The sequence below is a fragment of the Hemiscyllium ocellatum genome, chromosome 1 (assembly GCF_020745735.1).
Source record: "Hemiscyllium ocellatum isolate sHemOce1 chromosome 1, sHemOce1.pat.X.cur, whole genome shotgun sequence".
Classification (NCBI taxonomy): Eukaryota; Metazoa; Chordata; class Chondrichthyes; order Orectolobiformes; family Hemiscylliidae; genus Hemiscyllium; species Hemiscyllium ocellatum.
Window position 1 is genome coordinate 150364029 of NC_083401.1, and position 26566 is coordinate 150390594.

Here is a 26566-nt window from a genome sequence, read left to right on the forward strand (position 1 = left end):
ATAATATTGTAAAATGTGATCTGTGTGTAAGAAATCATATCAGTGTATCAACAAAATCTCACTAATCTTGTTTCCAGAAAGTGCATTTTATAATTATTCTGAGGAAGGGTCAGCCCATCTGAAACATTGCCCCTGATTTCCCTCCAAAGATGCTGCCAGGCCGTCAGAGCTTTTCCAGCAATCTCTATTATTTTGTTTATAACTATTCAATCATGTTTCTATGTATTTGCTTTGCCATTGCTTGATCTTAAAAACAAATAAAGGTATTCTATCTTGTACAGTATTAACTTCCTGCCTGCCAGTCTATTTAATAAGAACAAGTGTGCAAACAGAAGGGGGTTCCGCCAGGTCTGCAGGCTCTGTGAAATCCCTGACAAAAGGATCAGTCTTCAAGAGATTGCTGACAACCGTTGGCGCTCACTAGGGGTCGTCGAATGTCAGAAAATCAATTTGTCAACAACAGGAAGGACGCGCAACTAAGCACCGATCCCTCGAAACACTCAGGGATTAGCAGCCGCAGTGCCTTTATACAATTACAAGTGTGCGAGATCAGTGAACCGACAGTTCAACTCAGGAGGTGATGCCGGGACCAAACAAAACAGTGCATTATAAAGTACATTAGAAAGTTACAATTGGAGCAGAAATGGGAAAGGGCAGGCTATTTAAAGGCATTTAATCGCCAGGTTACGGGATAATTTGAGGATTGATGGAGTGACGTCAGTACGTACCTTGATAGCAGAGTAATCGCCTTGTGGACGGTCTAATCTCTGAGGGGAATGGGCACGTTTCTACTCAGATGTGGCTGTCCGCTTTAATCACGGTGCTAACATAGCAGCGAACAGCTCTCGGAATGAGTACAGCGAGAACTAACATAAAAACTCTTCAATAACAGCTCTGCAAGGCTCCTGAACTCCAGTGTGGATTTCCCTGCATCTAAGGTATGTGTAGCAATTAGCTTCATTTCTCTAAAATTGCCTATCCGAGATTTGTTCGGGGTAAATCTTTTCCACGGCGATTTTACAGAACGGTTGTGTTGCTTTCGGGCTGAAGTCTAAAATAATGACTGGGCTTTTTTTTTAAAAAGGATAAGGTGATGGAAAGATGTATTCTTGTGACAATCCCATTACTTTGTGTAAATCGAGCAAATGTGTAAGGTACCTGTGGTTTAAGTATTCTCTGGTGATACATCAGACTGACTCCCACAATATCACTCACTGTCGATTATGTAACCGCGCTGAAAGGTTAGAAAATGCCGTGCAGCAGATACATGCAGAAATGATGAGTTTTAAACAGCCTGCCTATAGGTTGCACTTCGAGGGATCACAATGTCACTTTATTTTTTTTAAAAAATCGACATTTGCAGTCTAATTCTGACGAAGTAGAGATGCAGTCAGAACGCTGCTGCCTTTCCTTTATGTAAACTAACGCACCCCAATCCAGGGAAGGCGCGGAATTCTTCCGTATTCCACCATAAATGTATTGATGCCAATGTGGTTCACGCGTTCAACAAACTTCTCTGATCTAGGAAGAAAATTCTAGGTGGATCACAAGTCAATAATGAGCAGGCAGTAAAAACTTTCACCAGAAGGTAACGCACTGATATTGGGGACTAATGAAAAGCTGGTCAGGCTGCGATATTCGGTAAATGGGTCCTGGCGACCAGACTTTAGCAATTTACGATCCATTATTGCCTGATTTGCTGACATTTTACACCCACAAAAGACTCCTCTCTATTTTTGTTTTAAGGCTATAATTTGATAGACGAGACGATGCGTCAATGACATCTTTACCAGAGACAATTGAGGATTTAATCATTACTTCAGTTCCTACCTTGACTTGAACCGCTTATGGTTTTACCTCCACCCCACCCCGGTGAAAAGCGATTAGACAGATATGAACTTGACTTACCAGCCAGTTCCAACAGATCTAACTGGCATATTGTTCTCTGTGGTGTTTAGATTTTAAAAAAAATACGGACTGGTTAGTTATCCGTATGGGGTTAGTATGCTGAGGATAACTTCATGTTATGAAGTGATTTTTTTTTGCATAGCCCTCACAACATCCAGTGCTGTTCTGGTCGCTGTGTATACCACGTCATGAGTGGTTCAAGAACTAGGCGGCGTTTCTGGCGATACCGTCGAGGCATCTTTCAACTTCACGCAAGATAAGCAAAACGAAGACGAAGTGCTTTGATAGAATTCTAGCAACGTTGGAACACCCTCATGTCACTTCCGTTTCATTGTAACACGTGTGAATCATGTTAGAAATAGTGGGACTGATTACTTAAACTTTCATCATGAATAACGTTAGAAGGTCCAAGGTTAAAGACCTAATGCAAAAAAACATCATTTTTTACTTGAAAATCACCACCAGTTTGAGACTGTGTTGTGCCTACACATTAAGTATCAATGCCTAAAGAGCTCTTTTAACTGAAGTTGATGTGAACAAACGACATTATTTTCTTTTGTTACGATCTTCAAAGACATCCTGGCTTTTAAAAGATAATTTAAACTTCCCCTTTAAAGTTTTCGTTTTGAGACTTTTTTTAAAAAAGACCATTGGCTGAACACCATCTTTGCAGTTAAATGCACAGTTTAAAACAATTACTCACAACCTGGCATTCTCAACTGGTACTTTGGAGACTTAAGCACATTGCTACCATTAACTCCAAGTGAAAACACCTTGTACTTCTTCCTATTAAAGTTATGTGACCTCTAACAATAAAACTGTCAGGTGGACTTCAGAGCTTAAGTGAGGGGGCACTTAAATTTTACTTTAATTCAGAACACAATCCCAAAACCTAAGAATCATAGAAACCTCACTAACAACACCCTCAACTGACACGCACTGCCCTCTTTCCCCTCTCACCGTAAACCTATGCCCTTTAGTTCTGGACTCCCCCACCTCAGGGAAAAGACTTTGTCTATTTATCCTTTCCATGCCACAGCCTATTCAACCTCTTCCCAACAGCTCAAATCCTCCAACCCTGGCAACATCCTTGTAAATCCTTTCTGAACCCTCCCAAGTTTTACAACATTTTTCCAATAGGAAGGAGACCAGAATTGAATGCAATATTCCAAAAGCAACCTAACCAATGGCCTATACAGCTGCAACATCACCTCCCAACTTCTGTACTCAATACTCTGACCAATAAACATATAAATTGAAAATCTACAACACTCTCCATCCAAAAAAATTACCTGCCAGGCTGAATTGACTAAACAGCTTAAAAATTGAGATTATGTCATTTACATAAATGAGTTGGATGCGAGCATAAGAAGTACACTTAGTAAGTTTGCAGGTGACACCAAAATTGGAGGTGTAGTGGACAGCGAAGAGGGTTACCTCAGATTACAACAGGATCTGGACCAGGTGGGCCAATGGGCTGAGAAGTGGCAGATGGCGTTTAATTCAGATAAATGTGATATGCTGCATTTTAGGAAAGCAAATCTTAGCAGGACTTATACATTTAATGGTAAGGTCCTAGGGAGTGTTGCTGAACAAAGAGACCTTGGAGTGCTGGTTCATAGCTCCTTGAAAGTGGAGTCACAATTAGATAGGATAGTGAAGAAGGTGTTTGGTATGCTTTCCTTTATTGGTCAGAGTATTGAGTACAGGTTTTGGGAGGTTATGTTGCAGCTGTACAGGACATTGGTTAGGCCACTATTAGAATATTGCATGCAACTCTGGTCTCCTTCCTATCTGAAAGATGTTGTGAAGCTTGAAAGAGTTCAGAAAAGATTTACAAGAATGTTGCCAGGGTTAGAGGCTTTGAGCTGTAGGGAGAGGTTGAACATGCTGGGGCTGTTTTCCCTGGAGCGTCAGAGGCTGAGGGGTGACCTTATAGAGGTTTACAAAATTGAGGGGCATGGAGAGGGTAAATAGGCAAAGTCTTTTCCCTGGGGTGGGTGAGTCCAGAACTAGAGGGTATAGGTTTAGGGTGAGGGGCAAGATATAAAGAGAGACCTATGGGGCAACTTTTTCACAGTGGATGGTACATGTATAGAATGAGCTGCCAGAAGAAGTGGTGGAGGCTGGTACAATTGCAACATTTAAAAGGCATTTGGATGGTGTATGAATAGGAAGGGTTTGTAGAGATATGAGCTGGGTGCAAGCAGGTGGGACGAGATTGGGTTAGGATATCTGGTAGGCTTGGACGGGTTGGACTAAAGGGTCAGTTTCCATGCTGTACATCTCCATGACTCTATTTGATACTTATAGAATGAATATTAAGAGTAAAGGAACATGGAAAGTAAGATGGAGACAAGAGACTGATCAACCTTAATCTTATTGAATGATAGAACAGGCTCAAGGAGCAGGATTGTCTATACCCCTAAGTATAACCCTATATGGAGAAGGCAAGTCCTACCAAAAAATAAGTAAAAAGTTAACATTAGGCTGACAGCAACACAGTCATATATAAATCACATTTAACATGGTAACATGTTTTCAGGTGTATTAACAAACAGAATTTGAGAATATTTCCCATTTTGAAGCTTCTTACTGCAACAAATGGAACTATCAACTGAACAGTTTAAGGCTCAACTATTTACACCCCGATATTCTCAACACTTATAGGATTTGAGACTTGCAGTCTATCCAGCTATTGCACCATTACTGCCATTGTCTCCAAAGTGTAAGCATTTTGCACTGACATTGCAGTGAAACCATCTTTAATCTCAAGTACACGCCCCAGTACATTGCCAAAGAGAATTTGACAAAGAACTACATAGAAAAATGTCACAGCCAGTTCCAGATGGTCTCCAATCTGATTGGATTTCAGTTGGGATATTCTCAAGTGGTCAAGCCCCTGGGAGAAGCGTGAACTAGCTGCCCTTTACTCAATCCCTCCTTTGGTTTGTCACAACAAAGTTCATTTTAAAAGAAGGACTATTTCCCTTGTGAATAACTATTCTAAGCCCAAATAAATTTGTTTTAAGATGAGCTAACTTAATTAGGCTTTTGTCAGAAAGAGTTGAATTTATTAGTTATTTAAAAAGTGAGGAAAAAAATAAAATACAACATGTATATAGATTAGAAATAAGAGTAGAGTCCAAAAAAATGAAAAAGTGAAGTCCGTAGACTCAGTCTTGGCTTGTCCATGCTGAATAGATCATGAAATATTGCATTTGATGAACAGTGACTAATAATGACTTAATTTCCAGCAGAAAATGACATTCCTTTTATTTTTATCTGCACACTCGGGTGGGTCTGGTTAACATTCATAGCCTGTGCTCTGCCATAACACACTTTGGAACTTGAACCACAAGATAGCATGTGAGCATGTCTACATTCTTGCAACTAGAAAGCAGAGGTTGCAATTAATTGTTAAAATTTCTCTTTGCATATTACTCAAAGTAAAATGTAAATATTACTTTTACAGTGAGAAAGATGTACAGCACAGAAACAGACCCTTCAGTCCACCCCGACCACACATCCTAAATTAACCTCATTCTATTTTCCCCATATCTCTCTAATGTCTTTCTATTCATAGTTCCATACAGATGTCTTTTTAAAATGTTGTAATTGTATCAGCCCCCATAACTTCCTCTGGCAGCTCATTCCACCCTCTGTGTAAAAAAAAAAAGTTGTCCTTTAAGTCCCTATTAAATCTTTTCCCTCACACTCAACCTACGCCCTCTAGTTCTGGACTTCACCACCCCATGGAAAATTTATCCTAACTGTGCCCCTCATGACCTCTTTAAACCTATATAAGATCATCCCTCAGCCTCCAATACTCTGGGGAATACAGTCTCAGCCTATTCTGCCTCATCCTATAGCTCAAACCCTCCAATTCTGGCAACATACTTGTAAATCTTTTCAGAACCCTTGGCGCATCTGATCAAGATCCCGTTGTATTCTGTGGTAAACTTCTTCGCTGTTGCCTACACCTCCAATTTTGGTGTTATCTGCAAACTTACTAAGTATACCTCCTATGTTCACATCCAAATCATTTATATAAATGATGAAAAGCAGTGAACACAGTAGCGATCCTTGTGGCCCACCACTGGTCACAGGCCTCCAGTCTGAAAAGCAACTCTCCAATACCACCCTCTGTCTTCTACTTTTGAGCCAGTTCCATATCCAAATTTGCTTAGAAGTATTTTTTTTCCAGATCCAAAGTCTGAGCAACCCACGGGAGATCATAGTTCAGTTTTGTTTTTAAAAGAGGGCCCCTCTCTCTCTCTCCCTCAAGTATTGCTGTTTGAAGTTCATTTGACAGTCTTCAGGTGCAATATTCCACAATTCCTTTTTGAAATTCAGGGAATTCACACTAATTTTAGACGGCTTCCAATCTTGCATCCTCAGCCATCTTTTAACTTATGGCTTTCTTTAAAAACAAAAAAAGTTGTATAAAAGTCCATTATATACATAATTTGGACTATGATCTATGTTATGACAAGATATATTATGGCAGCTGGTAAAACATGTAAGAAAGATACCTTAAAATAATTCTTTAAAAGAAGAGAAAGAGATAGAGAGACATAACACAGGACATTATCTGTCAAATATATAGCAAACAAAATCTGGGTGCACAAGAAACTAGGTTTGCAAAGTTCTTGAGGTTATTGGATGAGATCATTGAGAAAGTAGAGCCCATCAACTAAAAGCAGAATACTACAAATGTTAAAAATCAGAGGTCTGACTAAAAGCTGGAAATGAGGTAAAAACAATGACTGCAGATGCTGGAAACCAGATTCTGGATTATAGGTGCTGGAAGAGCACAGCAGTTCAGGCAGCATCCAAGGAGCAGCGAAATTGACGTTTCGGGCAAAAGCCCTTCATCAGGAATAAATGCAGTGAGCCTGAAGGGTGGAGAGATAAGCTAGAGGAGGGTGGGGTTGGGGAGAAAGTAGCATAGAGTACAATGGGTGAGTGGGGGAGGGAATGAAGGTGATAGGTTAAGGAGGAGAGGGTGGAGTGGATAGGTGGAAAAGGAGATAGGCAGGTAGGACAAGTCATGGGGACAGTGCTGAGCTGGAAGTTCGGAACTAGGTTGAGGTGGGGGAAGGGGAAATAAGGAAATTGTTGAAGTTCACATTGATGCCCTGGGGTTGAAGTGTTCCGAGGTGGAAGAAGAGGCGTTCTTCCTCCAGGCGTCTGGTGGTGAGGGAGTGGCGGTGAAGGAGGCCCTGGACCTCCATGTCCTCGGCAGAGTGGGAGGGGGAGTTGAAATATTGGGCCACGGGGTGGTGTGGTTGATTAGTGTGGGTGTCCCGGAGATGTTCCCTAAAGCGCTCTGCTAGGAGGCGCCCAGTCTCCCGAATGTAGAGGAGACTGCATTGGGAGCAACGGATACAATAAATGATATTAGTGGATGTGCAGGTAAAACTTTGGATGTGGAAGGCTCCTTTATGACCTTGGATAGAAGTGAGGGAGGAGATGTGGGCACAGGTTTTACAGTTCCTGCGGTGGCAGGGGAAATTGCCAGGATGGGAGGGTGGGTTGTGGGGGGGGGGGAAACGTGGACCTGACCAGGTAGTCACAGAGGAAAGGGGTAGGGAGGGAAATATATCCCTGGTGATGGGGTCTTTTTGGAGCTGGAAATACCCAGCAGATCTGGAAGCAGCTGTAGAGTGAGGAAAAACAAAGTGAACAATAAGTTATTACTTAATTTGAGTCAGCGAATGATTTAGAAACGAGGATGAGAGTTTTGAAAGCAAGGCACTGTTGGGCAAGGAACCTGTCTTGATCAGCAACCAGAGGGATGAAAGATGAAGAACTTGGCGAGAGTTAAGATGTGAGCAGTAGAGGAGGTGAAAGCCTTGTGATATTATTGCTAGACTATGAATCCAGGCAATGGACCAGGGACTCCGGTTCCTATGACAGATGGTGAGTTCAATAAAAAATCTAACTATGTATCTTAATGATGACCATGAAAGAATTGTCAATTGTCAGAGGAAAAAAATATTTGGTTCACTGTATCCTTTTAGGAAGAAAACTGCAGTCCTTACCTAGTCTAGTCTACATATGACTCCAGACCTACAGTCATGTGGTTGACTCTTAACTGTCCTCTGAGCAATAAGTGCTAACGTGGTGCCACCGTTTAAAAAAGGTGGTAACGACAAGCCAGGGAATTATAGACCTTGAGCCTGATCTCTGTGATGGGCAAGCTGTTGGAGGGAATCCGGAGGGACAGGATGTATATGTATTTGAAAAGGCAAGAACTGATTAGGGATACTCAACATGGCTTTGTGCGTGGGAAATCATGTCTCACAAACTTGACTGAGTTTTTTTTTTGAAGTAACAAAGAAGATTGAGGACAGAGCAGTAGATGTGATCTTTATGGACTTCAGTAAGGCATTCGACAAGGTTCCCCATGGGAGACTGGTTAGCAAGGTTTGATCTCAGAATAAAGGGAGAACTAGCCATTTGGATACAGAACTGGCTCAAAGGTAGAAGACAGAGGATGGTGTGGAAGGTTATTTTTCAGACTGGAGGTCTGTGATCAGTGGAGTGCCACAAGGATCAGTGGGGGTCCACTACTTTTTTTAGATTAGATTACTTAGTGTGGAAACAGGCCCTTTGGCCCAACAAGTCCACACCGACCCGCCGAAGCGCACCCACCCAGACCCATTCCCCTACATTTACCCCTACACCTAACACTACGGGCAATTTAGTGTGGCCAATTCACCTAACCTGCACATTTTTGGACTGTGGGAGGAAACCGGAGCACCCGGAGGAAACCCACACAAACATGGGGAGAATGTGCAAACTCCACACAGTCTGAGGCAGGTATTGAACCCGGGTCTCTGGCACTGTGAGGCAGCAGTGCTAACCACTGTGCCACCATGCTGCCCAAAATGATTTGGGTGTGAGCATAAGAGGTATGGTTAATAAGTTTACAGATGACACCAGAATTGGAGACATCGTGGACAGTGAAGAAGGTGACCTCAGATTACAACAGAATCTGGACCAGATGGGCCAATGGGCTGAGAAGTGGCAGATGGAGTTTAATTTAGATAAATGTGAGGTGCTGCATTTTGGGAAAGCAAATCTTAGCAGGACTTATACACTTATAGGGAGTGTTGCTGAACAAAGAGACCTTGGAGTGCAGGTTCATAGCTCCTTGAAAGTGGAGTCACAGGTAGATAGGATAGTGAAGCAGGCATTTGGTATGCTTTCTTTTATTGGTCAGAGTATTGAGTACAGGAGTTGGGAGGTCATGTTGCAACTGTACAGGACATTGGTTAGGCTACTGTTGGAATATTGCATGCAATTCTGTTCTTCCTATCGGAAAGATGTGAAACAAGAAAGGGTTCAGAAACCCTGTTGTCAGGATTGGAGGATTTGAGCTATAGGGAGAGGTAGAATAGTCCTAGGGCTGTTTTCCCAGGAGCATCGGAAGCTGAGGGGTGACATCGTAGAGGTTTATAAAATCATGAGGGGCATAGATAGGATAAATAGACAAAGTTTTCCCTGGGCTGGAGGAGTCAAGAACTAGAGGGCAAATGTTTAGGATGAGAGGGGAAAGATATAAAAGAGACCTAAGGGGCAACCTTTTCACACAGAGGATGGTATGGGTATGGAATGGCCTGCCAGAGGAGGTGGTGGAAGCTAGTACAATTGCAACATTTTAAAACGCAACTGAATGAGTATATGAATAGGAAGGGTTTGGGGGGTATGGGCCGGGTGTTGGCAGGTTGGACTAGATTGGGTTAGGATATCTGGTCAGCATAGACTAGTTGGATTGAAGGGTCTGTTTCTGTGCTGTACATCTGACTCTATGCTGGCCTAGCCAACAACACCTAGTGAAGTAACTTTTAAAACACTGCAATTTTTGATAAGATCAAACTTATAGAAAATGCAAATTGGATGGCCAACAAAGAGAACATCAATATGTTCAAAGGGAATGGATGAGGGTAGCAAAATGGATAAACTGCAATTGGGTGAAGTCAGATGGTGCTGCAAAAATAGAAGGAAATGATCTTGCTATTGAAGTGTAGCAAGTGGAAAGCTCATTAGCAGCCAACTTTGCAAATGATCTGGTTCAGCTTCAGAGAACAGATGTTGAGACAATGAGTAGGGGTAGTTTATCACAGTCCTATTCTCACAGGATGTAATATGTAATTCTTATAAGGATTATCTTAGTTCTGCAGCAAATCTGGGACATGAAATTATGTACAAGTTGTCAAAATTTCAGAAACTATAACACATTAAAGAATTTTGGAGATGGTAGTCTGTTTGGAAATAGGGCTGTAGTTTGCAAGTACAGCATAATCACCTTTCTCTTGTTTTGTGGGATATGGATGTGGCTGACCAGTCTAGCGTTTGTCGCCCATCTTAAGTGATAAGTTAACCACATTATTGTGCAACCGGAGTCACGTGTAGATTAGGCCAGGTGAGGATGGTCGACTTCCTTCCCTAAGGGACATTAGTGAACCAGGTATCTTCTGTTAAGTGACAAATCATTAGTGATTACGTGGTTGCCATTAATCCAGCTTTTTGCTTTCTTTCAGATTTTTGCTGAATTGAGATTTCACCATTTTCCATGGTGGGGTTCAAGCTCATGTCCTCAGTGCATTGGCCTGGGTTTCTGGATTACTGTAAAACAAGGAAATGGCAGATGAAATGAACAAACAAACATTTTCCTTTTTGTCTTGACTATAGAGAGAATGCAAAAAACATTCCTGTAATATCTCTAAATCAGATGATGAAAGGGATAAGAGGAATTGATAAAATTACAAATCATGAGGGAAAGACACTAAGCAAACCAGTGGGGGCTGCAAGATGACAAGTCTTTAGGTCCAGAGGATCTCATCATAGGGTCTTAAAAGAGATGCTAATTTTCCAAAATTCCCTAGGTTCAGGACAGATTACATTGACCTCAAATAGCAAATATAACCCCTCCGTTCAAGAAGGAAGTGAGCCAGAAAATGCAAAAAAGTAGAAAACTAAGGCCAGTTAGCTTGATGTTTGTCAAGGGGTCGCTGTTAGAATCCATCATAAAATTACATCTGTACACTTAGGAAAACCAAGGATAATCGGGGCAGTCGGTATGGTTTCAAAGAAAAATAGTGTTTAACTAATTTTTGGAGTTCTTGAAAGGAGTAACATGTGCGATGGATTAAGGAGAGTCTATAACTATACTGTACTTGGACTTCCAGATAGTATTTGATAAGGTACCACTAAGGTTGTTACAGAAATAGATGCTCATGTTGTAGGGATGTTACGTGCTAGCATGGATGAATGATTGTCAGAAAACAACATGTACAAATTAGCAGCATGTGGCAAATAGAGTCCTTTGAGTCTGTGCAATTTTTACATTTGATATCAATGACTGATATGAGGGAATGTTGGGCATGATAGCTATATTCACAGTTGACATCAAGGTAGGAAAATAAACTTGAAGACATCAGAATGTTACAGTTGGATATGGATGGGTTGAGTCTAGCAGATGAACTTAATGTGAGAAATTGTGAAGTTGTTCACTTTAACAAGAAGAATGAAAAAAACAAAGAACAACATGAAATTGTTCCACAGTGTAAGTTGCATTAGTCGAGGTAAATTGGTCTGGTGGGTGTGGATTTGTTGGGCCGAATGGCCTGTTTCCACAGTGTGAGGAATCTAATCTACTTCATCAAAAACATAAACAGAGAATGACTGCAGAATTCCAAGGTACCAAAATATTAGAGTTCTGGTATGAGTCACAAAAATGTATGCAGCATGTAATCAAAAAGGCTAACGGAATGATAACCTTTATTTCAAAAGGAATTGAATGTGAAACATGTTATGCTTCAGTTATACAGGGTATTGATGAATACATATCTCAAATTCTATGTGAACATTTGATCTCCTTATTTAAAGAATGGATACAAATGCATTGGAAGTGGTTCATAGAAGGTTTAATAGATTGATACCTTCACTGAATGGATTGTCTTATGAGAATAAGGTGGAGAGGCTGAACTGGAGTTTAGAAGAGTGAGTGATGATTTGATTAAGTTTATTATATCCTGAATGGTTTTGGCCAAGGAGACATGGAAAGGTTGTCACCTCTTTTGGGTCAATCCAGAATCAGGGGACATCTTTTTAGGACAGAGCTGCGGGAAAAAAAATTCTGATGTTTGAACAGCTTTGGAACTCTGCCTCAGAAGGCAGTGGAGGTGAGGTTATTAAATATTTTTTCAAGACCGAGGTGGATCGGTTCTTATTAGACAGCCTATCATATGTAATAGAGGTTGGTGAGAATATGGAGTTTGATACAACCAGATCAACCATGATCTTATTATTTTGGAGCAGGCTTGAAGGGCTGAATACTTTACTTCTGCCCTATTGCATATATTGGAGTTTCTCACACTTATTGTTGTAGGGTTGGAACAATGCATAAGAGATTAGGATGACAATTTGTAGAAAAGACAAGAAACCAAGAGTTAGCTTTCCATTTCAGGGTGATTCTGGAAAAGAGTAGCTTTGGCATACAAGACCAGGATTTGAAAATAATCCTGTTGGATCTGATGGTGAAAGACTGACCTACGTTTACCATTTCAAGTGAAGGTAGGACTAGATCAGGAGAATGACCAGGCTGAGAGAAAGTGGAGCAAAGAGCATTAAAGTTAGAACTGAGGGCATGATTGAACAACTTGGTCGCAGAAGAAAAGGAGTGTCACAGAAAGCTGGGAATTTGAAAAAGCCATAATAGATGCCCTTTGAAGAAATTTTGACACGTGGTCATGTTTATACACTTGCATATAAACTCCCCCAGGCAGAAGAACATAAAATGTAGATTTATGTCATTTACAAAGGCAAAATAATTAACATCCACAGGTACTATAACAATTTCCCCATGACATATATGCATTTGATATTGTTCGTGCTTATTTTTATTTGTATTTAATCATATGGAATAGGTGCAGAATTAAACAATTTGGCCTATCAGTCCTGCTCTGCCATTTAATAAGGGCTTACCTTGATTCAGCTTTCCTGTCCCCATAAGCTGCACCTCTCTCTTGTTACTACAATACCTAAAATCAAATTTTTAATGACCAGCCTTTACTGTTCTGTGGAAGTGAATTCCAAAGCCTAATAACTCAGAGTACAAATTCCTCATCTGTTTTAAATGGGAAAGCCTTATTTTCAAAACTGGACTGTCTAGTTCTCGACTGCCCTACAATAGAAAATATTCAGAATCTTGTACGTTTAAATAAGATCATGCCTTATTCTTTGAAACATTTAATGAGTATAAGCATAACCTGCTTAACCTTTCCTCGGAAGACATCTTATTTTCAGGAGTCAGCATAGTGACTTTTTCTTAACATTGTGAAAGTATATTTTACTAAAAAAAATCTTTGGATAGGTGCTAAAACAGTTATAGAGATGTACAACACGGAAACAGACACTTCAGTCCAATCCATCCACGCCGACCAGACATCCCAATCCAATCCAGTCCCACCTGCCAGCACCTGGCTCACATCCCTCCAAACCCCCTCCACTCATATACCCAACCAGATGCCCTCCAAATGCTGCATCTATACCAGCCTCCATCACCTCCCCAGGCAACTCACACCACACATGCACCACCCTCTGCACGATCTTTGTATATTAAAAAAATTGGAATTTGACATTCCCTACAGTTGCAAAATACCAAAGGCATTTCCTACTCATGCAGGACACTACTGTATTTACATACTTTTTTTGAGGCAAAGAGAGTCTGATAACTGAATGTACCCTCATTGTACTTTGGCAGAATGACCTTAGAGGGTGGTCTTTCCCCACAGTACCTTGGCTTTGGTGCATCCAGCAGCATGTAGTCCTAGTCCTTGGAATGTGCCAGTTGGCAGCACTCTGTCAAGGTTACTAGAAGACCAACAAGTTTCAGGCAGACTAAAGAGTATCTTTCACTGAATTGATGGTCTTCCAGAGGCAGTCAATGTTTGTCTCAGTGTGCATCACAGGGAACAGCTTGTAGAGCACCAAGTCCTAAGTCCGAGAGCTGCTCAGGGCGAACCTCAACAAAAACTACTACATCTCTCTCCAAATCTTTTTTGCAAAAGCACATTCCAGAAGGAGATGTGTGTCAGTTTCTTCACCAGCACAGCCGCTTCAAAGGCAGCACACAATGGTGCAGAGTGACCGGGTGTGCATGAAATATCTGATGGGCAATGCCCTTCTCACCACTAGCCAAGCTATATCTTGGTGCTTGTTGAAAAGTCCTTGTGAAGAGGCATACAACCAAATGACTTTGATAGTCTGCTCACGGAACTAAGCAACAGGATTCACCCTCCCCTTTTCCCACAGGGTATCGAGGATATTACATGCTAACCACTTTCTGATAGACTTCTAGTCAAAGGTATTTCACTTTACAAATCTTTCCACGAGGCACAGGTGGTACGGAATGGTTCCACTACTTGGAACATTCCATGGTGCTGAGGCCAGACCCATCCTTTGCAACACCTGGGGACAGATAGAGCCTCAGTATGTAATGACACTTGGTGTTTGTATACCAAGGGTCCATGCACAGCTTGATGCACCCGTACACAAAAGTGACCATCAGGATAAGGGTGGTGTTGGATATGTCTTTCCTTATCCAGAGCTTAGTACATGGCATCCCTGCAGTCACGGTGATTCTTTGACCTCCAGATGAATTGGAGGATGGCTCAGCTGTCAGTTAAGGTGCAGGTTCAGGGAAGGGGCAAGATATGTGCCATGTGCAACAATAATGACAGTACCTCACACCCGATTACCAGGTTTTTACTTGCAATGGAGAGGGAGCAGTGCCAGTTTCTGCCTCACCATGGTGATGTACTCCTCCCAAGCTGTTGTACATGTCCTGCCCCCTCCAAACCTTCTGTGAATTGCTTCCAATACAAACGCAGGGTAAAAACAATGACTGCAGATGCTGGAAACCAGATTCTGGATCAGTGGTGCTGGAAGAGCACAGCAGTTCAGGCAGCATCCAACGAGCAGCGAAATCGATGTTTCGGGCAAAAGCCCTTCATCAGGAATAAAGGCGATGAAGGGCTTTTGCCCGAAACATCAATTTTGCTGCTCGTTGGATGCTGCCTGAACTGCTGTGCTCTTCCAGCACCACTGATCCAGAATCCAATACAAACACGCCTGTCTTTAAATAAGGAGTCCAAAATTATACATGATACTTCAAGTGTGGTCTGGCCAATTCACTGTACAATTGGACAAATAACAAATTCCACCTCTCTTCCTAATTATTTAACATATTGTATGTGCATGTTAACTTTTTGCTTCACATACAAGGACACCTACCTCAGCTTCTACTGAAGAAAATAGGGTTTTTTTCCATTTAAATAACAGGCTGCTTTTCTATTCTCCTAAAGGACTTTACCGCCCTGGAAAATTGTTCAAGGCACCATTTACTTTTCTGCCTTTATAAAAGGACTACTTATGACAAGAATAGTACCATCTAAAATGCTGATCCTATTGCAGAAATTGACTTTAATGTTCTTAAGTTTTATGATAGTTTGAAAGTTTCTATTACTTCTGAAATTGTGCACACTTTGTGTAAAGTAGGTAAAATAAAAAACACTATTGGAAAAACTCAGCAAGTCTGGCAACATTGTGGTTTCAAGTATAACTATTGTTCAGCACTGAGGTAGTTATGTAGCCCTGACTGTCAACTTAAGGTGTAAATCGGTCAAACCATTCAGAAAGTGACTTGGAGGAGACGGTGTTGGACTGGAATGGACAAAGTTTTTAAAAATCATACAACATCAGGTTATAGTCCAACACATTTAATTGGAAGCAATAGTTTTTGAAGCGCTGCTCCTTCATCGACCGCCTGATGAAGGAGCGGCGCTCTGAAAGCTATTGCTTCCAATTAAACCTGTTGGTCTATAACCTGGTGTTGTGACTTTTAACTTTACAAACCCCAGTCCAACACCAGTATCTCCAAATCATGCTGTCTGTCCTCTCTGACCTTAGTGACAGCTACAGGACACTGAAATTGGCGTCATTGCTAGGGACAGAAGAAAGACTGACTGCCATCCGTGCTTTCAATTGACATCCAGTTTGCCTGTTAAAAATATCCATGAACACCAGGATCAGGACTGGCTGTACTGCCCCCAGCAGTTTAATTGCCTCCTGACAGTCACTGTCCAAACTCCCCCAGAACGTACATCAAAGGTTAAGCTTGTGAAACTTAACCATGAGAAGGAGAACATTCGTGTGGGGATAAAGGAGGGCGAAGTGATGATTTTTGACAGGTGTAGCTTATTTTTTTATGTGCAGATTGAGGTATTCAAACCGAAGTAAAACGATACTTTAAGATATACTTTGTACTGTTAAAAGACACATTTCCCTTTGTTTCCGTGTTTCATTTGGGACATTGGAGGAAGAGGCTTTTTTTTTCTATTGAACTATCACGTCGTAAGAAACTACAATCAGCTGCTGTAGCAGCTGTGGATTTCCCTCCCTCTCTCTCACTGGGGTTTAGTTTCATCACTGAAAGCTAGTCTCCTCTTGCACTCCTCAGTTAGAGACAGAGAGGCGTCTTTCGCCACTCCATGACCTTAGCTTTTATTTATTTCTCGCGACGTGGCTGCCGTTTCTGTGAAGTTTACTTTATCAAGAAAAGCGATCAAACTGGTCCGGATGACCCTGATTGTATGAACAAGTAAGCAGGATGCTGGAGGCTGCTGACGACTATTATATGCCTATAGGATTTTCGTAAGTGAGCAGAAAAGTGCTATTCCTGGCACCCTGCCTCTGTGGTGGATGTCATCATTGCTCAGAAGCTGTCTAGGTCTTTGTTTAAATTATGCTCTTGCTGTGCTTTTGCAGAGTGGATGTTCAGAACATTGGACGCTCCTTCCCACAACCGCCTCATCCATCCTGAAGGTTAAAAAAAAATCAACTGGATTTAACAAGTCCACGAACAGCGGAGAAGGAAACACAAACTAAAACGATTCACCTTCCAAAGCTGACATAAATTAACCTCCGACGGTCTAACTAAGGCTTCGTATCACCCTCTTAGACTCCACCGTCGACTTCTGCCTTCCATTTTATTTAAGTATACATAATATATGATATTTATGTCCTTTACCGAAACTATATGGAGTAGATTTTCTTCCACAATCAACTCAAACAGTATTTAATCGATCAACATTTGAAAATGAATGTAATTGCACTGTTACTCACCGGATTGTCTCTATCTGGGAAACTTCACTGGATTAGTGGACTCGAATACGACTACTCTTATGATTATTATGATGAAGAAAAGGCGGAGGTCATTGATTACAAAGACCCATGCAAAGCTGGTAAGTGAACTAACTTTCTGCCCTCTCCATGCGAACGAAACGACACTTCAGAAAGTTGTACTTGGCACGAAATGGTCTGTTAAACGTACAAGCTATGTACTTCCGAAAGGCGGGCACTTTGCTAGTTATTTCATACCTCGTGTGGGAGCTACTGAACACTGCTCGCTGTTGTTAACCGTTCCGCGGTTTGTGATTGTTTCGTCCGCTCAGGTTAACCAGTCGCTTTCTGAGCGTAGGGGGTCCTTTTCACCCGACTTGCTTTTTTCAAATGAGTTTTACGTTTTTTTTTGCTTTGGATTTAATTCGCTGTTCAGTTCAGGTTTAACTGGAAATATCATATTGCATTTCAACTTGTGCACTGCGTGAGGACATGCAGATTGTGAGGTCACTGACCAGCTGCAGTCGAGCTCTGGCTATTCTCAACAGTGTTGCTGCATCCTGACAGGGCCAGGTCCCGGACTGAGATCACTCGGGAATTCACAGCTGGTATCCAGTATCCTACATGGACCTGATAATGTGCTCTGTGACTGACTGACTGCACATCAGCCTCTGGCTCTACAATTCCACACCGACCCGTCCATAATTATCGGGGCCTTTTTTAAACTCTTGACCAAACTAATATTTATTTTAATCCTTTTCAGCACTTTCTCAGGGTGCACCTGAGGACGGAGGGGGAGCGCGCGCCAGGTGCTCCAGGAGGTGGAAAGGGAGCGCGCGCCAGGTGTGCCGGGGGTGGAAAGGGAGCGCGCGCACGCCCACCAGGTGTACCTGAGGGTAGAGGGAGCGCGCCAGGTGCTCCTGAGGGCGGAGAGGGAGCGCGCGCCCACCAGGTGCTCCAGGGGGTGGAAAGGGAGCGCGCGCCCACCAGGTGCTCCAGGGGGTGGAGGGAGCGCGTGCCCGCCCACCAGGTGCACCTGAGGGTGGAGGGAGCGCGCGCCCGCCTTATGATCCTCCTGAGCGCGAAGGGTGAGTGCGCGCACGCGCGCGCTGTCTCCAGGTGCCCCTGGATGAAGGTTTGAGGATAAAGTTTGCACCGCGGTTGCAGATTTGATCACGGACATTGAAAGGTTGAAGGAAGTTGCTGGTAACATTTGCAGGACCAATCGAAATACACAACTGTTTGTATGTTTAACCCAAGAAAGATGCATTCACTGGTCAATAAACTGGATTGTTTTAAAGGGGAATGTATTGATTTGTATGATTCACGCAAGGGCAGATCACTTTTCGAAACTTTTGCACGAGCAACTGGCGCCGAGAGGTGATTAACGAATTCCCTCGTGATGTCTTGCAGTCCAACGGCATCCGTGGCTTTATTGGTTTTTGTTTCTTTGGTAAGTAAGCCTTTGTAGAAATAGTGACCTATTTTAAATGCAAAATCACCCCTCTGCCCTTTTTTAAAAAAAGGATAGACACGCTTCGAATGAACACCCGATATATTTAGATGATAAAGCTTCACTATTACACTCTCTTTTAATGAAACAGAGTTGTGAAAGGCCAACATTCAAGCTTCTGATTTTATGCGTCTTTTTAGTTTTTCCACTGAAATTTTCAAGTTCATCTGTTAAACACTTTATTCACTTTTGCCTGCTCCTTCACTTTCAAAGAAGCTCCTGTAGTACTTTTCTTTCAGTTAGTGAGTGGCGTACAAATTATATAGTATGGCTTTTACTCATTTACTCTGAGGGTGTTTGCAGTTCAAAATAATTCGCTTTTAACATATGTACACAAAATTGTGTTTCCAGCCTCAACCTGGTCTTACTTTTGCATTATATACAGAATCAGGCTTGTCATATTCAATGATTTTTCATGAGGAAGTAGTTTTTTTTGCTGTAACTAGTTGCGTGTTGATATTGGTGGTTATAAGTTTGACAAAATATCAGAAGTGATTCTCAGGCAGCCTTTCAAAGATGTGATAAGGATTTTATATTGGACAAATTTTAATGCATTTGATGCATCATATTTTACTTTGGGCAATGTGAAAGTTAACAATGAAATATCTTCAAGAATTCAATATTGTGGACTGATTTATCAAAATGCCTTTCCAGTGTATGTTATGTGGGTGAGATAAACCTGTTTGTATTTTAATACTTGATCATTTATAGCACATATCGGCTGTAAAAAGTGGCTCAATGTTCAAACACACTTATGCATATCAGGCAAGCGACTATTTTGTTGAAATTGTTCACAAAGTGTAAATCTCCAAAGATCGCAGATTATGATGTAAATTAGTGTGCAACACTTTCAGACAATACCATATCTGGCAAGAGTATTCTGAGAATCAAGCTACTTAAAACCTTAGAATGAATCAATATATCTGATGTCCCCGCTTCACAAAGGATATTTTAATTAAAAATCTACTTCGCTGCAACATCATAGGGCGAAGATCTGGTTGCATGTGGCTGCCACAGTGACTGTTCCTGTAACTTCTTTCCAGGCTGGAGCAGACCACCTTTAGCGTCATAGAGATGTACAGCATGGAAACAGACCCTTCAGTCCAACTCGTCCAAGCTGACCAGATATCCCAACCCAATCTAGTCCCACCTGCCAGCACCTGGCCCATATTCCTCCAAATCCTTCCTATTCATATAGCCATCCAGATGCCTTTTTAAATGTTGCAATTGTACCAGCTGCCTCCACTTCCTCTGGCAGCTCATTCCATACACGTACCACCCTCTGTGTGAAAATGTTGCCTCTTGCATCTCTCTTTTTTTTTATATATCTTTCCCCTCCTGCCCTAAACATGTGCCCTCTAGTTCTGGACTCCCCCACGCCACGGAAAATACTTTGTATATTTATCCTATTCAGGCCCCTCATGATTTTATAAACCTCTATAAGGTCACCCCTCAGCCTCCGATGCTCCAGGGAAAACAGCCTTAGCCTATTCAACCTCTCCCTACAACTCAAATTCTCCAAACCTGACAGCTTGCCATCCATTTTTTTCAAGGAATGACACTATTTCACAGCTTTGCAAGAAAGTTGACATTTAATTCTCTAATGGCATAAAGAAGCAAATACTGTAAAGATTGCAGGTTTCCCCATGGTGTGGGATTAATGACTGTTCAAATACCTTAGTAAATCTGTGTCCCTGTTTGGATTGAGAATTGTCAAGGTGATATCAGTTGTCTTAATTCCTTTGCTCCCCCACCTCCCATTCAAATCTGTCTTCCTCTGAACTGAGTGCACTCTGAGCTCTGTGATTCAGTCCTGACTTTTTGATCAAGCCAGCCAATAAAGGTGGTGGTGTTTGATGTACTGACCTCTACATTGCGAAGCTGGAATGCCAGCTCTTGGACACCACCTCTTATCTCTCCTGGACCATGACTCCACCATTGAGCATCAGGCCATTGTGCCTACAACTGTGACTAACCTTGTCGCCATATCTGGGGATCTTCCCACTATAGTTTCTCAGCTCATAGTCCCCCAATCTTGTGCAGCCTGCTTCTAACTTCTGCCCAAAATCCACAAGCAGTCCTTCCCAAGCAGACCCATTGTTTTCTGCTTCATCCTGGCCCACAGAACTTACTCTTCCTACTTTATCACTTTTTGTCCCTTTGTGTAGTCCCTCCTCACTTTTGTCTGCGATTTTTCTGAAACTTTGTCCATTTCAAAATTTCCAGTTTGTGGGCTCCAGTCACGTCCTCTTAACTATGGATGTACAATCCCTTTACATGCCCATCTGCCATCAAGATGGTCTCAAGACTTCAGCCTGGGGAAAAAGGGTCTGAGCTGTCCCTATCAAGCTTGTCCTCGCACTAAACAACTTCTCTCTTTCTTTAGACTAAAGGTAAGGCCATGGATACCGGCGGGGTTCCAGTTATCCTCATCTCTTTGTGAGGAAGGTTGGACACTCCTTCCAATCCTGCTTGGGTCCTTCCCCACAACGCATGTTCTGGTACATCGGTGACATTATTGAGACTGCATACCTCTCTCATTCTGAACTGGAAAAATTTATCAATTTTGCATCTAATTTCTACCATGCCCTCACCTCGTCTGTTCTGAACTCCTCCCTTCCCTTCCTCAATATCTGTTTCCTATTCTGTGGATAGGCTGGCCACCAATATGTGCTACAAATCCATTTGACTCCCACAGTTATCTTGATTAGACATCCTCACACCTGTAAGGACCCTGTCCCATTCCTCCAGTTTCTGTTTCTGTCACTTCATTTTTGATGATGCCACCTTCTGTAGGGTTTGGTCTTAGAGATGTCTACTATTTCTTTTCCTCAACTGAGGACTCGCTACAATTGTGGTCGACAGGTCCCTTAGCTGAGTTTGCCCATCTCGTGCACTTCTGCCTTCACCCCTAGCCTTTCCTCCCACAACAACAATCCTGGTCCACAATTACCACCTCCCAGAATCCATATCCAAAGGACATTTTCTGTTACCGACAACAGGATGCCACGACCAGACACACATTTCCCTCCCCTCCCTTGTCAACATTTCACAGGGACAATTCCCTCTGGTCCACTTCTCCATTCCTAACATTTCCTCACACTGCCACAACACCTTTCGATGCAGTTGTAGAAGAAGTAATACCTGCTCATTTACCTCGTCCCTCCCAAGGGCCCAGGCATACCTTCCAGATGAAGTAATCCTTTACCTGTACTTCATTTGATATAGTCTACTATATTTACTGTTCACAACATGGTTTCCTCTACGGCAAGATGAAATGCGGAGTGAGTGACCACTTTGCAGAACACCTTCAGTCTGTCCTCAAAACTGACTCCCAGCTTCCAGGTTGTCTGCCACTTGATTTTAATTTAAGTGTTTTGTCACATATACAAAAGTACAGGAATACAGTGGAAAGTGTATTATGTTGGGACTTGTTGGGCAGAAAAGCCTGTTTCCATACTGTAGGGAATCTAATCGAATCACCACACAAGGGACCATCTTAGGTACAAGTGCATTGGTACAGAAACTTAAGAAAAATGTAGAAAGAAAGAACAAAGTTAAATATTGCAGTGATTATAGTACAGTGATACTTTCTTAAGTAGAAAATAAAGGAGTAGAGCTGAAAGTTCAAACATAGTCTTTCATAAGTGCTTAGCCATGGTGGGACTGCACTTTGATGGATCACCTCGAGACCCGAAGTCCACGCTGAGGCCACGCCAGGCCATCGGGAGACCACCACACTAGACCAAGAGTCTGCCACACCAAGTCCAGAGACCACCTTGCTGGCTGTGCGCCGAGTCCGAGGCTGGGAGGAGAAAGCAACAAAAACACAAGAGAAAAAGGAAGAGCTGGAGGGGATGAGCTCTGTCTGAAATGTCCTACCCTGCCACTACCACCACATCAGTGTGCTGTCGGGCCTGCTGCAATGTTCTAACAAGCCTCAGCATCAGCTTGAAGAAGAGCATTTTATTTTTTGCTTGGCGACCCCGCAGCCTCTAGGATGCTTCATGTTGAATAACGTACGAGCCTTTTCCATCCTTCCATTTTTTTTTTAACTACCCACACCTTGTCCTGTTGTGACATAGGTTGCTTTTAGCATACTCCTAGGCTCCTTATTGACATTATATGGGTTGTATTTGGTACAGCTGAATCATGATGAAGAGTCACCAGACTTGAAACATTAAATCTGCTTTTTACCCCCGCAGATGCTGCTAGACCCGCTGAAATTCTTCAGCGGTTTGTTTTTGTTTCAATATAGTTCCTTTCTAGTTGGGCTGCCAGCAGTTTGACTTATCTGAATATGATGCTGGTAAAGCATACAGCCGTGATTTTCTTCTTCCCTATCACTCTCTTGTGTTTGACCCAGAGACGATATTGTTACATTCTTCTGTAGCCCACCTCATCCCAGTCTTTGGCGTCCTCTGCAGCAGAACTTGTGTGACCTTGTTTTCGGGTGAGCTGGCATCTACCCAATCCAGTTGTGCCTGGATTTTTACTACATGCAGATTCTGCATCTAGCATGTGTGTGCAGTGCCACTTGAGCTAGTGGCTGCAAATATGAGAGCGAGTAATACTTTCTCATTGTCTGTCTGTCTGTCTGTCTGTCTGTCTGTCTTTCCTTCCTTCCTTTCCCCCTTACTCTTGCAGTGCTCCCTGATGAGTTTTTTTCAGTTCTTGAGTACTTTGAAGAATAAACGCAGAAGTCTAGGTTGTGGTGAAGCAAGAGTGGAAAATCAAATGGTGTACACTCACACAATTTTATAGATTGTAATTCAGAAGGAATTGTAGGATGGAGGTGACATTATCCCTGCTTCATCACCCTGCCCCCACCCCCCACCACCGAAAAAAAACCCAAATATTGACCATAGCCTCAGCATCACTGTTCCACAATGCAAATTCTGTAGGTGTACAGACTACAGCTGTGCCTATCCCTCATCATGGATTTATACATCAACCTGAAAGGGAGAATGATTTGTCACACTAAATGATGTGCAGTCTGTTTCGATAATATGACTGTCATGGTTGATCAGCTGGCAGTGCTTGTAAGCTGAGATGTGGGTGTCAGACATGAGCAGTGAGAGTGTAGTGAAGTTGTGAATATTGGGTATGAGTTGATTGTTCGAGATTGTTGGTTAGGTGAGTTATTTGACTAGTTCCGCTGCCTCCTTAGAGTTTGTCTGTATGACCTCCTAGGTCTTATGTTTTGTTGTCATTGTTTTCTTTCCACCTCCTGTACCAAAACCTCCAATTCACCTTGATCATCTGGAGCATGCTTTCCATATTGTGCCATTACTGAGTTCTTGATAAACTTTCAGCATTGATAAACTTTACTTCTACCTGCAGGCTCATTTTTAATGGTATAGGCTAGCTTTACTTGTACTCCATTTTCACAATGGTGTATCTTTTTTGTTCTGGCATGCAGCCTCTCCACATCACACATAGTGAAATAAGTGTTGCCTATATTCAAAGCAATGGACTTTGATAACTTTGTGGCCATCAAGTTGAATGCATTGTTAGTCTCTGCAGTTTTAGACCTTTTTACGTGGTTGACGACCAATTCACTTTAACTTTTGCAAACATGTTTACTAGTTTTTTCTTATTGCATGTCTTGCTGTGGTATAATTAGAGATTTGGGAATTTTGTTTGCCCTAAAATTATTTGATGAAAGTTTTACCTAAAGTTCAGGGGCCTTACCTGCAGTATGTAGAGTTTATGAATGGGGACCTAGAGGAAGTCAAGAGCAGCTGAATAGTTTTGTGTAGCTGAACCTCTGGAGATCTGAGGGGTGTGGGTGGTGGGGGGAGGTAGGGGAGAGACAGAGACCTCCAACAAAAATGAGCTGTTAAAGTCCATTGCTGAAAAGGTAACTGAACTATACCAATTCTGCATTGGAAACTCTGTCAGAAAGCTAATGGCAAAAAACTGTGCTAATGACTAAGTACTGGAGGAAAGGTTTCAGAGTCCAGAAGTACATAGATTAAGATTTGATTATCCACCATGTTCTTAATATCTGTGGGTGGGGGCGAAGGAGACTTACTGAGCCACATGATGTCTGTCTTGATTGCATATTCTATTTGATAAGTGCTATGGGGTGTTTGTTCACAGTATATTACCCAGATTTATCAGACATTAATTTTGGGTGCCAAAATATGCTCCACATGTATTTCCTGTATTAAGTTACTGTAAATTTTAAATTGTTGGGGCTGTATGGTGGCTCAGTGATTAGCACAGCTGCCTCACAGCACCAGGGACCTGGGTTCAATTCCAGCCTCAGGCGACTGACTGCGTGGAGTTTGCACATTTTCCCTGTGTCTGCATAGGTTTCCTCCAGGTGCTCGGGTTTCCTCCCACACTCCAAAGTTATGCAGGTCAGGTGAATTGGCCATGCTAAATTGCCCGTAGTGTTCAGGGATGTGTAGGTTAGGTGCATTAGTTAGGGATAAATTTAGCGCAGGAAAAATTGGTGTGGGTGGGTTACTCTTTGGAAGATCAGTGTGGACTTGTTGGGCCGAAGAATCCCTACAGTGTGGAAACAGGCTCTATGTTTATGGCAGTGTCATTTTAACAGATATTGATTCTAATAACAACAAACTGTTCAGTGCAAATCTGCTAGCACCATTTATAGAGATGTACCGCATGGAAACCGACCCTTCGGTCCATGCCTACCAGATATCCCAACCCAATCTAGTCCCACCTACCAGCACCCGGTCCATATCCCTTCAAACCCTTCCTATTCATATGCCCATTCAAATACCTCTTAAATGTTGCAATTGTACCAGCCTCCACCACATCCTCTGGCAGCTCATTGCATACACGTACCACCCTCTGCATGATAAAGTTGCCCCTTGGGTCTCTTTTATATCTTTCCCCTCTCACCCTAAACCTATGCCCTCTAGTTCTGGACTCCCCAACCCCAGGAAAAAGACTGTCTATTTATCCTATCTATGCCCCTCATAATTTTGTAAATCTCTATAAGGTCACCCCTCAGTCTCTGACGCTCCAGGGAAAACAGCCTGTTTAGCCTCTCCCTTTAGCTCAGATCCTCCAACCCTGGCAACATCCTTGTAAATCTTTACTGAACCCTTTTCAAGTTTCACAACATCTTTCCGATAGGAAGGAGACCAGAATTGCATGCAGTATTCCAACAGTGGCCTAACCAATGTCCTGTATAGCCGCAACATGACCTCCCAACTCCTGTACTCAATATTCTGACCAACAAAGGAAAGCATACCAAACGCCTTCTTCACTATCCTATCTATCTCTGACTCTACTTTCAAGGAGCTATGAACCTGCACTTCAAGGTCTTTGTTCAGCAACACTCCCTAGGACCTTACCATTAAGTGTATAAGTCCTGCTAAGGTTTGCTTTCCCAAAATGCAGCACCTCGCATCTATCTGAATTAAACTCCATCTGCCACTTCTCAGCCCATTGGCCCATCTGGTCCAGATCCTGTTGTAATCTGAGGTAATCCTCTTCGCTGTCCACTATGTCTCCAATTTTGGTGTCATCTGCAAACTTACTAACTGTACCTCTTATGCTCACATCCAACAAGGAAAGTTTATTTTATAAAACTTATTTTTTTTGTATTTGTGTTCATTGGAAATAACCACTGAGAGTAATCCAGATTGATTACTTCTCCACCTAAAGTCAGGATTAAAAAAGTGATAAATATTATAAAAACTGTAATGTGGATTAGCTCCATGCCTAATAGTATGGAATAGCACAATAGAAAATAGGCTGGTTGCATGCAGTTGACAAAATTCACCATATCAAGATGTGATTTTTTTCAGTCTAAGAAGGTTAACGTTGAGTGGATTTTTTTTATGATGCATCCTGACTCCTGTATAATAACAATTGTGTTTATAGCATGTGACAAACTGCTCAAAGTTTACAATAAACAGTCAAGCATTAGAAAGGTTGGGTGCCTAACATCTGTGATTGGCGTGTTGA

The 26566-nt window shown here is 42.2% G+C and overlaps 1 protein-coding gene across 1 annotated transcript in view; it reads left to right on the plus strand.

Annotated features, from left to right (window-relative positions):
* Positions 1-538: 538 nt before the first annotated feature.
* Positions 539-26566, plus strand: part of tll1 (tolloid-like 1) — a 379020-nt gene continuing 352992 nt past the window's right edge. Inside the window, exons 1-2 of the mRNA XM_060832796.1 lie at positions 539-938; positions 16750-17225. Of these exons, the coding sequence (XP_060688779.1) occupies positions 17081-17225 (145 nt within the window). The 5' untranslated portion in view covers positions 539-938; positions 16750-17080. The remainder of the gene's footprint in view (positions 939-16749; positions 17226-26566) is intronic.